We start from the raw sequence: 18,559 nt of genomic DNA, 5'->3' as shown, positions 1-18,559 counted from the left end.
CAATATGGTTCATCTGTTAAAAAACCAAGTTGGAACCTTTGTATGATTGACTTTAAGATTAAAAAATGTACTTATAATTTACTTATAAGTTGGCACCCAGAAGAAAAACCCAGTCAATCCGCTACAAGGTGATGAGTGGTTCCTGGTTTCCTCCAGACATGACGCTTGCTATTCAGGCCAAAAAGTTCAATCTTTTGTTTCTCATGGTCTGAGAGTCCTTCAGGTGCCTTTTGAAAAACTCCAGGCAGGCTGTCATATGCCTTTTACTGAGGAGTGGCTTCCGTCTGGCCACTCTACCATACAGGCCTGATTGGTGGAGTGCTGCACAGATGGTTGTTCTTCTGGAAGGTTCTCCTCTCTCCACTGAGAAACGCTGGAGCTCTGTCAGAGTGACCATCAGGTTCTTGGTCACCTCCCTGACTAAGGCGCTTCTCCCCCGATCGCTCAGTTTGGCCGGGCGGCCAGTTCTAGGAAGAGTCCTGGTGGTTCCAAACTTCATCAATTTACAGATGATGGAGGCCACTGTGCTCATTGGGACCTTCAATGCTGCAGACATTTTTCTGTACCCTTCCCCAGATCTGTGCCTTGATACAATCCAGTCTCGGAGGTATACAGACAATTCCTTGGACTTCATGGCTTGGTTTGTGCTCTGACATGCACTGTTAACTGTGGGACCTTATATAGACAGGTGTGTGCAGAATTTTGAGGAAAATAATGAATTTAATAAATGTTGGAATAAGGCTGTAACATAACAAAATGTGGAAAAACTGAAGCACTGTGAATACTTTCCAGATGCACTGTACTGTGAGAAGATTGTGGAAGGCTACCCAAAAAGTTTGACCCACGTTAAAAAATGTAAAGACAATGATACCAAATACAAACAAAGTGTATTTGTGACATTTCACATTCTTAAAATAAAGTAGTGAACCTTACTGACATATGACAGAAAGTTCTAATATAGTTTGATATAATTACATGTCAGGAATTGCGAAAAAGTTTAAATGTAATTGGTTAAGGTGTATGTAAACATCTGACTTCAACTGTGTATATATATATATATATATATATATATATATATATATACACACACACACATTTACATTGTGGTAAAGACAATTGGTGGGTAAAATTATTAACTGCCATGAAAATAATGTCACAATGTACAGTACAAAATCTTAATGGCCCAAAAAAGGCTTTAAGTACTAGAGTAAATATATTATATTTTATGTATATTATATTATTTTCCAAAAGACTTGCCTTGTCTGCACTTGGTCAGACAAAAATGTAGTCCTGTCCCAAACTATTGGTTAACCTAGAGGTTTATATGTCAGACCACTTAAACAAATGGACACACTTCACCTTAATTTCAGTCAGACAGCATCTCAAGGCAAATCTACAAATCTTAATATTGTGAAGTCTAGTTCATTGCATCAACATCAGAATTACGTAAGTAATTACATTATTTCTTGACAGTTGACCTTTAATCAAAGTACCCGTATACTGTAGCTGCTTTGTTTTATATGTTTAATGAACCATACCTCAGGTTGGATGAAGGTTTACTGGCATGGGCTTTGAGTTCCCACAGCATTACTCTGCCATCACTGACCACTAAGGCAGCGCTGTTCTCATTAACAGGGCAGATCACCACACGGTACGGCCGCACCGTTTTAGTGATGCGGATGGCATCGCATTGTGAACGGAGGTCGTACACCAACTCCTGCGTGCTCTGTTCAGGATCCGTCACTGCATAAACACAGAAGATGGTCCGTGTTTACAGGAAACTCCAAAACACATCCCTCATCATTAGGACATAATTCACCAGAGACTGACTACTAGCAAATTATAAAATGGAAAACATTCTAGCTCTACAATCTTATTAGAAGATCCATGTTAAAATTCTGTAAACATATTGAAGGGCTCTTTTCTTTTTTTACAAGCTAAAGAGCACAACAGTGCACACCCCCTTCTTCAGCCTTCTTGATCCTGAACTCTTTTTTCCTTCATAAAAGAGTAGATGATAGAGTATTTCTTGACCAGAAATTCTGCTATTAAACATGATGATTTTTGTTATTAAGTTGAAATAACACAGACTAATGGCTTCAACAGCAGCATATAACATTGTTTAACAACCTCTGATCTTGCAGTAAGTATGTTTTTATTTAAAGGTTTTAAGATACCTATGGAAAAAAATATTATGGGATTTTTACTTCCGGAGAATGTTGCACACTATAGCCTTTAGTTTATGACATGATATGCGGCTTGCTATTGCTAGTCAGTTAATAATTTGGGGCAAAGGAATGTCCCTTGCCTTAAAGGTGCTATCTGTAATATTTTTACTGCACTAAATCATAAAATGTACATAATATGTCATTAGAGAATTAGGAAAAATGCTAAGATGTAATACTGGCTTCTTTGATAACAATGCTACAGCCAGTATATTCTAATTTGAAGTTTCCACTCTGGGCTGGAATTTCTGTTTATATTTTAGCCTGTGTGATCCTGCCCACTGTCCACTCACCAATAGTATTTCGACACCGCCGGGTTGCCAGATAATGAACAAGTTTGCAGGCAAAAACACTGCGTGCTGCAGCCATGGAAGCCAGCAAACAAACTGGATCAGAGATAACAGATTCCACCTGACCTAAAAAGCCTTGCCATCCATCTAAAAACCACCATGACCAGAGGCGACGTGAAACAAGGATAAATACTGAAGATGCCTTTGGAAGATGGAGACAGCTTAAAGCCCAGAAATCCTTTAAAACAGATGAGATGGCTAATTTGCATGTCAACTTTCTGGCAACCCGCATGAGCTTTGAGTCTGGGACGGGGCATACAACTCTCCAATATTTTGAATTTGGACTGCAGTACCTATTTCAAATGCTTGTTGTCAATCATACATATAGCACCTTTAAATTCTGAAGATAATTTTATTAGACAATAACTAATTGTTCAATTCCAGATTTGTAAACCTGGCATTTGCAGTTAAGACATGGAATTTAACTTCACATATAAAGTACTCTTTGCCATTGATTTGAAGCATGTGTTTGTATAATCACAAACCCCAGCAAATAGAATCTGGACTTTATATATAGACAAGCATTTTTTCCCATTTTAGATCAGCAAATGTTCTTGCAGTATAGACATGGCAATAAAAGACAATGAGCACTTTGTAAAAACTTTGTGACCTGAAAGGTACAATCCAGAAATAATAACAGTCACAGAATCTATAGGGGTTGGCACTCTAAAGACAACTTGGCCCTTTTAATTCCTGTCGTTTTTAACAAAAATGGGTAAAAAAAACACGGATGTTACGGATGTCATATCTCTTTGTTATGGACGTGACAGTTATGAAAGTGGTAAAACATGCAGACTTTGATCTCTGAGACATCGGTGTGATATCCATCAAGGCTGTATGATGGATTGGAAAAAGACTTTGATTACTAATTCACAAAAAACAACATTTAAAAGTATAGTCTGCATTAAGCACTTCTGTCAGACATGTATTAGCAAGTAGCGCTCTGCAGCGGGTGTGTGCGGCATACGATGAGCAGAAAATCAGTATTAGATGGTGAAAATGTTTATCTTATATAATTCAATCTGATGGTTAATCAAAATAATCCTTTCCCAAATGTTGGCTCCAAATGCTATTCAATTGAAACAATTTAAAACTATAAAGAGCGGTCTATTGTATATGAATCTCGGACAGATGGATGGGCAAGCAGGTGGGCCTTTCTTGCCTGTTTCATCAGGAGAAAGTGTTGTGGAGCGACACACACGCAGTGTGACGCAGCCGTTCTCATGGAGGCAGTAGAGAGCGTCTCTCTGGGCACAGGGGATTACCTACACACACAAGACAACACACAAAAATAAATTTGTTATTGAAAATAAATGAATCAACTAAGTCTTGTTATTATTGTTATTATGTGTTGTTTTTAATGTCTACATGAAGCTTCAACATACATCAAAATTGAACAAACCACTCCTTACAAAAACCTTGTTTCAGTAGCTCCAAGTCAAATGCCCGTTTAGGGGATTGAAATTATCATTAGATAAGTATAAAATCCATAAAATGCATGGAAGTCTATGGAGAGTCCCCACAATGATAAAAAAACAAGTTTGTGTTTGTGTGTGTGTTTGTGTGTGTGTGTGTGTAGCTGGCTTATGCTCACGGTCAGTCTAGTCTCGTGTATGAGTGCCTGCAGCTGCACCATCAGTCATGCAATTTGCCTTTCTAACATGTGCTTTATGACACTTAACAACACTAAGACTCATGGAGGGAGAAAGAGTGAATGAGTGTGTGTGTGTGTGTGTGAGAGAGAGAGAGACAAAGAGAGAATGTGTTCATCAGAACTGCAAATACAATTTCATACACAAAAACACTTAAACGCACAGTTCAGAATATACAAACTTGCATCATCTTTTTGCATTTGAGTCATTCACAAATGAATAAAGGCACCTTTATATATACTGTATATAATATCATACACTTATTATAATAATATTAACACCAACCCAAACCAGAAATTATATTTGAAAAATTAACTCAAACCAATGAAGTAAATGAGCCAGTTCGGGTCGTGTCACAGATATCTTGCCTTGTAGTTTTATGACCTTGAGCACATGGCTTGTAATGTAAACCCTGAAGACTGTAAACACTTTTGCTCAACATTTATGTTTGTTTGAGCATCCCAATCAACCTGACACAGCATCATTACCTCAACCACTGACATGAGTTCGGGGTGGGACTGTGTGATTGTAACACATCGCACAAGGGTGGTGTTTGGGAAAACAGCAATTATTTTTGTAATTCCATCTGGTGATGCTAGTGGCACATAAAGTATACAGTTCACCTACGAAGACATTATTTGTCTGCTATAATGCCTAAAATCATTCAGAAGTTTACTGTAAAAAAAAAAAAAAATCAACATATAAAACTGTTTGTAAGAATGACACATTTGCTGGCATACAGATTGTCTCATCCCTACCACACACACACACAGACACACACCTGTATAAAGGGCACACCGGAGCGCTCAATGGCCACCACTCCAACAGTCTGGCTGAGCTCCAGGTCTAAGATGAGGATTTCTCTAGGGTAAAGCAGCAGCATGTGGTTCCTCTTAGACGGCAGATATGAGAGCTGGAGACAGTCATTAAGAGTCACCGCTTCAGCCCTGTGCACACACACAAAAACACACATGTACGGATAGCATGCCATCACATATTACACGATTCCATTTTAAAAATGTCCCTTCAAGACAAGTGAGTCCACTAAGCAGACATCTTGGCAACAACCCCAGGGAGCTATTTTCTATCTAGGAAATATAGTGAACAATTGCCTCCCACTTTTCGAGCAGACTTGGTTCCAGAGGTTTTGTTCCACCATTCATTTTCTGCATAGGCAAGAAAGACTTGTTGATTCCAAGCAAAAAATATCAGACCATCAGAAAAAAAGACTGTATTCCTAAACTCTGAGAAGGAATGAACTACTGACTCCATGAAACAGAGATCAATGAAATCCTAAATAAATACAAAAAATGTCATGGTTAATCTATCTATAAAAATTTAGAATCTATGGTTGAAACCATGAAATGTTTTATTTACATGTGACAAAAATAATAAACTGTATGTATATATATATATATATATATATATATATATATATATATATATATATATATATATATATATATATCAGTGGCCTGTATACATACAGTATATAATATAAAAGAGTTTTCGTGCGAGCCCAAATGTGAATATATCTGTGCCTGTGTGGTTAGTGCAGCTGTAACAACGTTTATGGACAGAGTCCACGTGGTGCTTGACCAGATATCACCAGGTGAATCTTAGGCTGCACACACCAACTCAACATTCAACAATAAATTTCCATCGGAGTCATTATCAGACTTTAAATCGCCTGCTGTAAGCAATGTACCCATTCTTATGCATAGTCCACTGGTTTATTTGTTGTGGAAAATATTTTTGTGGAGTCAGTTGAAGATTCTTCATGGTGGAGTGTGACAGATTGTTTTAATAAGCTGTACCAGAAGAAAAAAAAATCTTTTAGATGCCATAAACCACGTTGCACACCCACAATACATACTTTTGAAGGGACGCCAAGCATTCTGGTTTCAAAGAAGCGCACCATTCTGTGCCTGGAATGCACATACAGGTGAAACTCGAAAAATTAGAATATCGTGCAAAAGTTCATTAATTTCAGTAATTCAACTTAAAAGGTGAAACTAATATATTATATAGACTCATTACAAGCAAAGTAAGATATTTCAAGCCTTTATTTGATATAATTTTGATGATTATGGCTTACAGCTTATGAAAACCCCAAATTCAGAATCTCAGAAAATTAGAATATTACATGAAATCAATAAAAAAAGGATTTTAAATACAGAAATGTCGGCCCTCTGAAAAGTATAATCATGCATATGTACTCAGTACTTGGTTTGGGCCCCTTTTGCATTAATTACTGCCTCAATGCGGCGTGGCATGGATGCTATCAGCCTGTGGCACTGCTGAGGTGTTATGGAAGATCAAGATGCTTCAATAGCGGCCTTCAGCTCTTCTGCATTGTTTGGTCTCATGTCTCTCATCTTTCTCTTAGTAATGCCCCATAGATTCTCTATGGGGTTCAGGTCAGGCAAGTTTGCTGGCCAATCAAGCACAGTAATACCATGGTCATTGAACCAGGTTTTGGTACTTTTGGCAGTGTGGGCAGGTGCCAAGTCCTGCTGGAAAATGAAGTCAGCATCTCCATAAAGCTTGTCTGCTGAAGGAAGCATGAAGTGCTCTAAAATGTCCCGGTAGATGGCTGCGTTGACTCTGGACTTAATAAAGCACAGTGGACCAACACCAGCCGATGACATGGCTCCCCAAACCAACACAGACTGTGGAAACTTCACACTGGACTTCAAGCATCTTGGATTGTGTGCCTCTCCATTCTTCCTCCAGACTCTGGGACCTTGGTTTCCAAATGAGATGCAACATTTGCTCTCATCAGAAAAGAGGACTTTGGACCACTGAGCAACCGACCAGTTCTTTTTTTCTGTAGCCCAGGTAAGACGTTTGACATTTGAAGCCCATGTCCAGGACCCGTCTGTGTGTGGTGGCTCTTGATGCAGTAACTCCAGCCTCAGTCCACTCCTTGTGAAGCTCCCCCACACATTTGAATGGCCTTTTCCTGACAATCCTCTCCAGGCTACGGTCATCCCTGCTGCTTGAGCACCTTTTTCTTCCACACTTTTCCCTTCCACTTAACTTTCTATTAATGTGCTTTGATACAGCACTTTGAGAACATCCAACTTCTTTTGCAATTACCTTTTGAGGCTTTCCCTCCTTGTGGAGGGTGTCAATGATGGTTTTCAGGTCTTCCCCATGATTGTGAATTCAACTGAACCAGACTGAGAGACCATTTAAAGGCTCAGGAACCCTTTGCAGGTGTTTAGCTGATTAGAGTGTGACACTTTGAGCCTACAATACTGAACCTTTTCATAATATTCTAATTTTCTGAGATTCTGAATTTGGGGTTTTCATAAGCTGTAAGCCATAATCATCAAAATTATATCAAATAAAGGCTTGAAATATCTTACTTTGCTTGTAATGAGTCTATATAATATATTAGTTTCACCTTTTAAGTTGAATTACTGAAATTAATGAACTTTTGCACGATATTCTAATTTTTCGAGTTTCACCTGTAAGCATAAGCATGTGTTCTGCCCTATGCTGGAGAGTCTCTTACTATGTACATCCTATTTACAGTATTTGTTGTGTTTTCATCAGTTTTCATATTGTAGAGCTGCGCATAGCATCAATATATCCCTGAGAAACATTTCCACTAACACGCTTAAAGGTGATATAATTTGACTTTATTTGTCTCAGTGCTGTTTGCATAAGAAAATTTGCAAATAATCTTAAAACTGGATAACCGTGCTTTTTCTCAGATTGTAATCTAACCAACAAAAACGTACACCTTGGCATTCCAACTTACAGTCATTGATTACAGGTGTACAATCTATATAAATATATCAGCAGTTTGAGAGTGCTGGGAAACTTGATTACATCACTAGCAAAGCTTTATGGTGGTGAGCAGTCACTGCTGAGCTGTTTGGCTGAAATTTCCACTTCCATGGTAACAGAAACTTCTTTGATTGGTAGATATATATTTGGGATTATGGATAGAGAAGTTCTACAGGAATTTGAATATTAACATTTTTTTTTTTAACTCATCCATAGACCCAGAGGTGGGAGCAAGTCACACATGTTCAAGTCACAAGCAAGTCTCAAGTCTTAACATCAAGTCTCGAGTCAAGTCTCAAGTGCAGTTCAGACAAATCAAAGTGGGTGTGATTGCAAAGCTTGAAGTCAATGACAGTTTTGATTTTCTTTCTTCCGAATTTGTCGTATAGCTACTCCTGGTGAACAAGGTTTGAAATGAACACCCGTAAAATGTGGATTTTTCATGAAGAGTAATTTGCTGATGGATAAGCAACTGAGAAAGGCGACCTGTAAGACTTCTCAGAGTGATATATTACAAGAAATTAGACAAAAAGTTAGGTGTTTGATGAAACGTGATTATATTTTGAAGAACAGACGAAAGAAAAGCTGCCGATGCGTGTCTGATTTGATGAGTGTGTAAAGTGAGCTCAGAGGATAAAATGAAATTGCTTCTCATAAAGACGTACATTCAGGGTCTGTTAAGAGCATTTTCTACGAGTGATTTTATGAATGTTCATTATATTTTTATGTGCACCCAGGGTGTAATATAGCACCCGCCACCCGCAAAATGCGACGAGCCTCAATCCAGTTTGCGAGCTCCTTGTCCAAATGTATTTCATGCAGGAATATTTTTGCTCATCTCCTCACAACATGTGGGTGACCTGTAAGACGTCTCAGAGTGACACATGACAAGAAATCAAAAAGTCAAGAAGACACACTTTATTTATTTTTAAGAACAGACAAAAGAAAAGCCGTCAATGCTCGTGTCTGATTCTCTGTTTGTTCAGAGGCGTGCAACGGGACTCTGTCTCATGGATCAAGCGTATGTAAAGAGTTATCACTCCTTTTTCTCTGTTTCATTCAACTGAAAACTGTTTGGAAGAATAGTGTAGTCTATGAATGCTGCACATGATCTCCGATCATCTCGTGAGGTGCTGTGACGGAGCAGTTCACTCTTACACATTGTGAACGCAACTCTGCAGGTTCAGTAATATATACAGGCATCTTTATATAAAAAAAACAAAGATGAAAATTATTAAATCATAAAGTAATACAAGACATGTTCACCTTGAACCAAAATTATTTTTATTTTATTTTCTTTAGGCAGCATAAACTGTATTAACAAAAGGAAAACAAACACTCTTGATAAGAACACACATTTGGCAGCATTTTCTGGGAACACATTGAATTTAATAGGCATATTTATTATGATATCTTTACATTTATAATTGTCATTAGTTCTTAATTTGCACCTGTTACCGCATACTGATACTTGCATGATGGCAAATGGGGCCGTTGGAGATGTAAATGTTTGGATTTGGGGAGGTGTTTATATGCTTTTTTCGTTTCGTTTAAGGTGCATTTAGAAATGTCTTTTGTTTAAGTTTTTCGTGTTTCAATAAATTAATGTAATTTTTAAAGCAAAATCAATCAAGCAAAAATATTCACCATATAATCAGATATCGTGATATTTTAAATGTGATTATCATGAAAATATTTTTTACATATTGCCCAGCCCAAAAGCAGTTACATTTTTCATGAACCTGAACAAGTAATTTTATGGAGAACCACACAAACGCGTGTGCTCAATTCCATATTGCATGTTCCATATTGCATATTCCATTCCATCATGTTACCTGTTAATATTTGCATATTTGTTTGTTTTTGAGTAGTCTATGGGTATTATAAGCATTTTATTGAAAAAAAAACAATTTTTAAATAGTAAATAATTTTTTTGTGGTATGGCTCTTTCAAAAAAAAGTGAAAAAAGGTTCCTAACCCCGCATTATATGGAGGGAAAAGTTAAACATTTCTGAAGACAGTCAGTTCTATTCAGAGATATATTTCTATAAAATAGTCAGAAAAGTATTGCATTCAAGGGCTTTAGTTAAAGTCTACAGAAGTCACAATCACTATGAGAGCACTTGGATTTTGTCCCGAGACATTCTGTATATTTTGTACTACTTGTCACGTTTTAAATAAAGTTTTGTGACTGCAAATCTCTCTGTTATGTTTTTATATTGCCAACAAATGGTTATGGTATATTGTTGACTGTTGAGAAGGTTTAGAAAAGGCACACACATTTAGAGGCAATGTCAGGTAATTTCAAAGTTGACATGCTATAAAACATGAGATTAATCGTGAATTATTTTAATTTACTGACAACCCTCACACATTTGAACAGTAATTTTACATATGAATCTTTCTGGATAGTGAAATTATTTACTTACCTTTCCTTGTGATTTTTTAAATGTCTGATGAAATCTGCGTTGCATATTTTCATACTTTTTTTATTGACACAGTCCAATTTGAAATTTTTCGCAATATTTTTTAAACACATTTCATTACATAATAAGTTACTGAATATAATAATAATAAAAAACATTAAAGTCATTGTCGAGTCATGCAGTTCAAGTCAAGTCAAGTCTCAAGTCGCTGGATCTCAAGTCAAAGTTAAGTCATTTTCTTCATTCAGTCACAAGTCCTTAAATTTGCAACTCGAGTCCCCCACCTCTGCGTAGAACCCGGTGTCAATTTGACCCGTTTTAGGCGAATTACATCAACTTCGGTCTGGAACTTTATGACATAAAAATTACTAATTGAATATTTTAGTAAAAAAAATTCCTAGGAAGGACTTATGGGTTATTTTGACCGATTAATTTACCGACTTGCGAGAAATCTGTAATTTGCCAAAAATAAAAAAATGTAATGCATCAAAACAGAAACCAATATCAGGAGCGCAATATCAAAACAGCAGATGTCAATGCAAAACATACTCACCTACACAACATCACAAGTCTGTCTTAAAAGTGTATGTTATTTAAAATAAAATCTTCCATGGAAAACAAACTATGGGAACTCTATTTATGCAATTATTTCTGGCATGCAAGTTCTGTTCTAATAAATATATTTTAATGCAGAAAGACTGTTTGCTAATATATGACTTAAAATCACTTTTCTATGCCATATTGAACATTGTAATTTCTCCCATTTATTTATTTTTAAATTGGTCCTTCTCCTACTCCTTATACAGTCTCAAATTTAAAACATCAATTGCTTTTTAACTGCACATAATATAAAGGAGCTCTGGAAAGTGATTCGGCATACACAAATATCTCATAAGAGATTATGTAAAGGTTTCCAAAGGGGCTCGATATCTGCCTCAATATTCATTTAGTCATTCTATACATTGATTCATTTGACAGACGCTGCAATTGGCAAGTCATCCAAAGTGTCTTATAGAGCATTCAAAGTTTCCATTTTATAAGTACTACACACAGCATGTGTTCCCTGGGAATGGAACCCACAACCTTAGCGCTGAGCAAGAAACAGACTACCGTGACAGGTAGACTGACGTTATAAGTGCTGCATGTGATTTTTTTTTTATGAAATGACACTCAAGGGGACACATCTGCCCTCCATCTGCTCCATCACTGATTACAATGGTCTCCAAGTGTATCTGCATTTGTTTGTGTCTTTGAAGTGCATGCAGCATGACTTGTTCAATGGAAAAAAATCACTTAAAGGGTTTTGAAACACTAAACTACATTTTCTGAGATGTTACCAGATATGTACAGTGCATCCGGAAAGAAATGATTATTCCAAAAATTTATTAAATTCATTATTTTACTCAAATTCTACAAACAATACCCCATAAAGACAACATGAAAGTTTGTTTGAAATCTTTGCAAATTTATTAAAAATAAAAACGGGGAGAAAAAAAATAAATAAATCACATGTTCATAAGTATTCACAGCCTTTGCCATGACACTCAACATTGAGCTCAGGTGCCTTGAGATGTTTCTACAACTTGATTGGAGTCAACCTGTGGTAAATTAATTTGATTGGACATGATTTGGAAAGGCGCACACACATGTCTATATAAGGTCCCACAGTTAACAGTGCATGTCAGAGCACAAACCAAGCCATGAAGTCCAAGGATTTTCTGTAGACCTCCGAGACAGGATTGTATCAAGGCACAGATCTGGGGAAGGGTACAGAAAAAATTCTGCTCCACTGAAGGTCCCAATGAGCACAGTGGCCTCCATCATCTGTAAATGGAAGTTTGGAACCACCAGGACTCTTCCTAGAGCTGGCTGCCTGGCCAAACTGAGCGATCAGGGGAGAAGGGCCTCAGTCAGGGAGGTGACAAAGAACCCGATGACACTCTGACAGAGCTCCAGCGTTTCTCTGTGGAGAGAGGAGAACCTTCCAGAAGAACCAACCATCTCTGCAGCACTCCAGACGGAAGCCACTCCTCAGTAAAAGGCACATGAGAGCCCGCCTAGAGTTTGCCAAAAGGCACCTTAAGGACTCTCAGACCATGAGAAACAAAATTCTCTGCTCTGATGAAACAAAGATTTGAACTTTTTGGCCTGAATGGCAAGCATCATGTCTGGAGGAAACCAGGCACCGCTCATCACCTGGCCAATACTATGCCTACATTGAAGCATGGTGGTGGAAGCATCATGCTGTGAGGATGTTTTTCAGTGGCAGGAACTGGGAGACTAGTCAGGATCGAGGGAAAGATGAATGCAGCAATGTACAAGGCAAGGCAAGGCAAGTTTATTTATATAGCACATTTCATACACAATGGTAATTCAAAGTGCTTTACATAGAAGAGATTAAAATAAGAATAAAAAAATAAGAATAATTGAAACAGTTTAAAATAAAATAAAATACAGTACAAACAGTCGGACACACAGTGGCACAGTGCTCATTCAGTAAATGCACAGCTAAACAGATGTGTTTTGAGTCTGGATTTGAATGTGACTACTGTAGGAGCACATCTGAGCTCTTCTGGAAGCTGGTTCCAGCTGCGGCTGGCATAATAGCTAAAAGCAGACTCTCCTTGCTTAGAGTTAACCCTTGGTATTTCTAGCTGATGTGATCCTAATGATCTGAGTGATCTGTTGGGTTTATATTCAGTGAGCATATCTGCAATATATTGAGGTCCTAGCCCATTGAGTGATTTATATACCAGTGATAATACTTTAAAATCAATCCTAAATGTAACTGGGAGCCAGTGTAAAGACCTGAGGATTGGTGTGATATGTTCATATTTTCTGGTTCTGCTCAGAATCCTGGCAGCAGCGGTCTGTATGAGCTGCAACTGTCTTATGGTCTTTTTGGGAAGGCCAGTGAGGAGTCCATTACAATAATCCACCCTGCTGGTGATGAAAGCATGCACAAGTTTCTCTAGGTCTTGACTGGAAACAAAGCATCTAATTCTTGCAATATTTTTCAGATGATGGTATGCTGATTTAGTTATTGCTTTGACATGACTACTGAAACTGAGGTCTGACTCTAGAGACACACCAAGATACCTGACTTGATTTTTAGTTGTTTGACCCCTAGCGTCAAGGTATGCATTCACCTTGAGAACTTCATCTTTGTTTCCAAACACAATGACTTCAGTTTTGTCTTTGTTTAACTGAAGAAAGTTTTGGCACATCCAACTGTTTAATTCATCAATGCATTGGCACAGGGAGTCAATGGGGCTGTAATTGTTAGGTGATAGGGCTAAGTAGATCTGTGTGTCATCTGCATAGCTGTGGTAAGCAATTTGGTTCCTTCTCATTATTTGGCTCATTGGGAGCATATACAGGTTGAACAGCAGTGGCGCAAGAATTGAGCCTTGAGGGACTCCGTATGTCATGGACGTCCACTCAGACTTATGGTCTCCTATACTCACATAATAACCTCTCCCTTCTAAGTATGACCTGAACCATTTTAGGACCATCCCAGAAAGCCCCACCCAGTTTTCCAGCTTGTCAAGAAGTATGTTGTGATCGACAGTGTCAAATGCAGCACTGAGGTCGAGTAGTACCAGTACTGATAATTTGCCTGTATCAGTATTTAAGCAAATTCCAACAGGACAATGACCCTAAGCACATAGCCAAGATAACAAAGGAGTGGCTACAGGACAACTTTGTGAATGTCCTTGAATGGCCCAGCCAGAGACCAGACTTGAACCTGATTGAACATTTCTGGAGAGATCGGAAAATGGCTGTCCACCAATGCTCCACATCCAACCTGATGGAGCTTGAGAAACTGCCCAAAAATAGGTGTGCCAAGCTTGTAGCATCATACACAAAAAGACTTGCAGCTGTAATTGATGACAAAGGTGCTTCAACAAAGTATTGAGCAAAGGCTGTGAATACTTATGTACATGTTATTTTTTTCGTTTTTTATTTTTAATAAATTTGCAAAGATTTCAAACAAACTTCTTTCATGTTGTCATTATGGGGTATTGTTTGTAGAATTTTGAGAAAAATAATTAATTTAATAAAATTTGGAATAAGGCTGTAATTAATATCCATTCATTTTAATTTTAATACGAAAGTGGATAATTTAGAGATGTTTTGTGCTATTTTCATCTTCCTGGTTTAAAATCAACAGAGTCAACGTCACACATTGTGAAGTTTCCCTGTACTATAGTGCATCATCACATCATCAGTGTCTTATAATTATTAATGAGACTGTGTCATGATTATTCAATAAACCACATGACCACCGCTGCCTTCAAGCGCCTTAGTGGAGAGGGTTGATATCTGTATACTGTATAGTGAGATTACAAAACAGTGTAGAATTTATTTGTGCATTTTGTTACAAGTAATTATGGGAATTCTTGATGCTGTTATTTGCATTAGTGAAAAAATGCAAAAGTGACTGGATCAGACAGTTGTTGTGTTCCTTCTCCCCTCACTCCACTGGCTGCATCTTTTGGAAAATGTGCCGAGAACTCAACTGTGCTGAAACAGGGTGTGTTGTGGTCTTTTAAGAAAAAAAAAAAAGAAAAAAAAAAACTGATGCCGTTCAACAAATTAAGCTGGACTTTAACTTTGCCAGCCATACAAATCTTACAATTAGTCATATTTATTCTGATATTTAGTGAGATCCGGCATGGGCAACTGACTGACGATAGATTGCTCGCCCCCTTTTTCTCCACTGCTCTGTCCAACCCAATTTTTCCCACGCTGTCCATGCCCAGTTGAGTTGCATTTTTCAAAACGGTTGTGAGGAGGACTTCATCTGAAAGCGGGGTGTTTTATGACCCTTTGAAGCTAGATTTTTCACTCACCAACAAAAGTTTTATTCTTAAATAGATGTATATGAATAGTCTGTGAGGTGTATAAGAAACATCTGATTTGAAGCTCTTTGATAAACAGTGCAACAAATGAATACAGCGGCCCAACAACAGAAGAACTATAAAAGGTCTAGCCTCCAGTCCTAACTTACAACCTCAAAAATAGCATTTCGTTCAAAATGCTAATTTCCAACAAGCTCATCGATTTCAACTGAAATAATACTTTCTCCCACTGAAAACTTGAACATACGTCTGACATGCCCCATTTCTCTCAAACATTTATGCTGAAGCTGTTACCAGGAGGACCGCTGACAGAAAACAAATGATGCATATATAAATTGCACATGCTGTGATCCTGTTGCTTTTCAAATCCATCAATGAAAAACATAAACAAAAGAAAATAAATAGAAAAACCAAACCACCATAATAATAAAAAACAACAACTATGAAAATTAACAAAATGTATCTTTCATCTTATCACACTCCTGCAAAAGCACTCCTTGCAGTCAGCAATGCATAGGCAGTGTTTTCAATGACAATGGTGATGACGCCTCACATGTCTGCCTCTAGCATGCCGATGACTATTAATTGCTTCAACATGGATTCTTTTGACATCGGAGATGTTTGTCCTTATTGGACAGAAGCCAATTTTGTCCCACTAGACTTGCTATGGTATAATCATTTTCACACCGGTGCGGTGTTCATGTTCAAACACACTAACACCGGTTTTACCGCTGATTGGACACTAGGTGGTACTACAGGGTAATTTTCGTTAAGTAATAGCCTACACCACTGCCCAATACGTTGATCGCGATCTACCAGTCGATCGCAAGAATGCAGGTAGATCACACACAATTTAAATGTACTTTCGTTACATTTTAATAAAAATAAATATAATGTCTTTTCTTCTTTTAGTTTCTGTCTGACTTGCACTTAACGAGTAAATATTGCCCAGACGATGTATTGTTTATTCAGTTGCCATGACAACTAGGTTTGCGCATACACGCCTTCCAAGGACTTCTGAGAACAGAGCGCGAAATTGCGATGCTACTGCCCGGATTAGGCAAAACTGTCCGATTCCATTCAGTTTTGCCTAATCCGTGCAGTATATCGCAATTTCGTAAATTGTGTCATAAATGCCCTGGCTATTGTAATCTATTGTGCTGTGGGTGTTTTGGGTTTAGTTTTAAAACTGAATGATATCAACATTGAACATTATTATATATTTTTAATTAGAAGATGAATTCCATTTAGGGATACCTGCAGTAGTCCCAACAAGCATTTTCTTATTTTAAATGAAACTGTGTTATTGAGTTGGTCATTTAAAAGTAGATCATCACACAAAAAAGTGTGGGCACCTCTGGCCTACACAATAATGCAAGGCAGCTTGATTTCAAACTTTGAACTTTATTTTTTATTTATTTTAACCAAAAATTCTAATGAAACTGAAAAAAATGAATTGCAATTAAAATGTGTGTTTTTGAAAGATGGCTTTTAAACAGTTGTGAAGAGCAACGAACTAACTTCATCTGTGAATTCTCTCAATCATGGGCTACTGGTCGGGTATTTCGTTGTCCGGGCAAATACATCACTTATTGTGGGTTATTGCGAGTTTAATGTGTTTATTTTCTGGGTGTTCCAAGGTGTTTTATTACCTTTCATTCCAGGACCCATTTGAGCTGCTTTTCAGAAGGGTGATGACTTTGAATGTGTTGGGGCTGGGTGATATGCAAGAAATAAGTTCACGATATTTAAAAAAAAAAAAAAAATATATATATATATATATATATATATATATATACCCCAGCTGAGGGATTGGTGAATATACTTGCTTAAGTGATTTTGCACTGAAAATTAAAGGTATTGAAAAATTAAACCAAAGACATTTCTAAATTCAAATTGCACTTCAAAAGAAATGAAAAAGCAATTAAAATAATTAAGTGGTAAAACAAAACATATATAAAACCACCTTTCCATTTACCATCAGGCAAGTATCCGTCTATAACAATGGTGGAAAATTACAAAAAATGTCAAATACATATTAAGATCTAACAACAATTCTAAATGTAAACAATAATTATGATGATAAGAATCACTGAAATATAAATCATGGTTCGAGGTGAACTTGTTTATGTTTTAATCACAGATGTATAGGCTGCAGAGTTGCGTTCACAATGAACTGCTCTGTGGAAATAAAGTGAACTGAACTCAAAACACCTCCTGAGATGAGATGAGATGTCTGAGGTCATTTGCAGCAATCTTATAGATGATACTGTTCTTGCAAAACAATTTCAGAAGGCTGAAACAAAAGAGTGAGAGCCTTTTACATGCGTATGTTCAACGAGACTGCATGCCTCCGTAAAAACAGCCTGTCATACATGCGCATAGACGGCTTTTCTGTCATCTGTTCTTAAAAATATAAGAAAGTGTTCCATGCATAATGTTTCCACCAGTATAAAATTTCACATCGGTGTTGTCCCTTGTGCCAAGTAAAACTGGTAACACTGTACTAGTGTTGTCAAAAGTACCGCTACTTCGGTACCAAGTCGATACTAAAATAAAAAAGTTGTAGGCCTAACTGTACCAGTGTTCCTGCAGTACCGAGCACCGAATCTATCCGGTACCAGCACACAGTTTGACTGACACACGACAGCTTTAAAATGCTCACAAGCTTATTTTGAATATTTTGTTCGTGCTCTGTTACTTCTTGTACACTGACAATAATTCTAATCCATATTAAAATCATGACATGCCCTAGTATGATTTATTAAAACGATAACAGGCTGCAATCTTACTGTGGAAGAGATGTGTACATTAAATAAATCCAACATCTCATCCACTAGAAACTCCACAAACATTGAGAATCATTCACGATGTATGAGATGACAAAGCAGAGTAAAATCGTAAAATATATATTTCTATAATTAAAAGTCACAGCATCTGCGATCTAATCTCAGCTTTATTTATATCGCATTTAAAACAACAGTTAACGAAAGTGTGTCACCGTAATATACTTTAAAACATACAACATTTCAAAATTACCACATACACAAACACCAGTAATCTAAAATACAAACACTCCAAAACTGTGTGCTACATTTCATTCATCAGACTTAAAGGCCAGTTTAAAGAGATGAGATTTCAGACATGACTTAAGTCTTCAATGATCACACTGCGCAGTGTCACAAACTGTTTATCCAGAAAAGTGAAGCATACGGCAAAAAAAAAGTCACAATAAAAGCA

At 37.3% G+C, this 18,559-nt stretch overlaps 1 protein-coding gene across 1 annotated transcript in view; it reads right to left on the bottom strand.

Annotated features, from left to right (window-relative positions):
• wdr11 (WD repeat domain 11) overlaps positions 1-18,559 on the bottom strand; it is a 188,393-nt gene that overhangs the window by 143,578 nt on the left and 26,256 nt on the right. Inside the window, exons 6-8 of the mRNA XM_052089447.1 lie at positions 5,009-5,174; positions 3,738-3,840; positions 1,539-1,743 (exon numbers count right to left, since the gene is read on the bottom strand). Of these exons, the coding sequence (XP_051945407.1) occupies positions 1,539-1,743; positions 3,738-3,840; positions 5,009-5,174 (474 nt within the window). The remainder of the gene's footprint in view (positions 1-1,538; positions 1,744-3,737; positions 3,841-5,008; positions 5,175-18,559) is intronic.

This window comes from Xyrauchen texanus, chromosome 24 (genome assembly GCF_025860055.1).
Source record: "Xyrauchen texanus isolate HMW12.3.18 chromosome 24, RBS_HiC_50CHRs, whole genome shotgun sequence".
NCBI lineage: Eukaryota > Metazoa > Chordata > Actinopteri > Cypriniformes > Catostomidae > Xyrauchen > Xyrauchen texanus.
The sequence above is the reverse complement of the archived record's forward strand: the minus strand, read 5'-3'. Positions and strand labels throughout refer to the sequence as shown.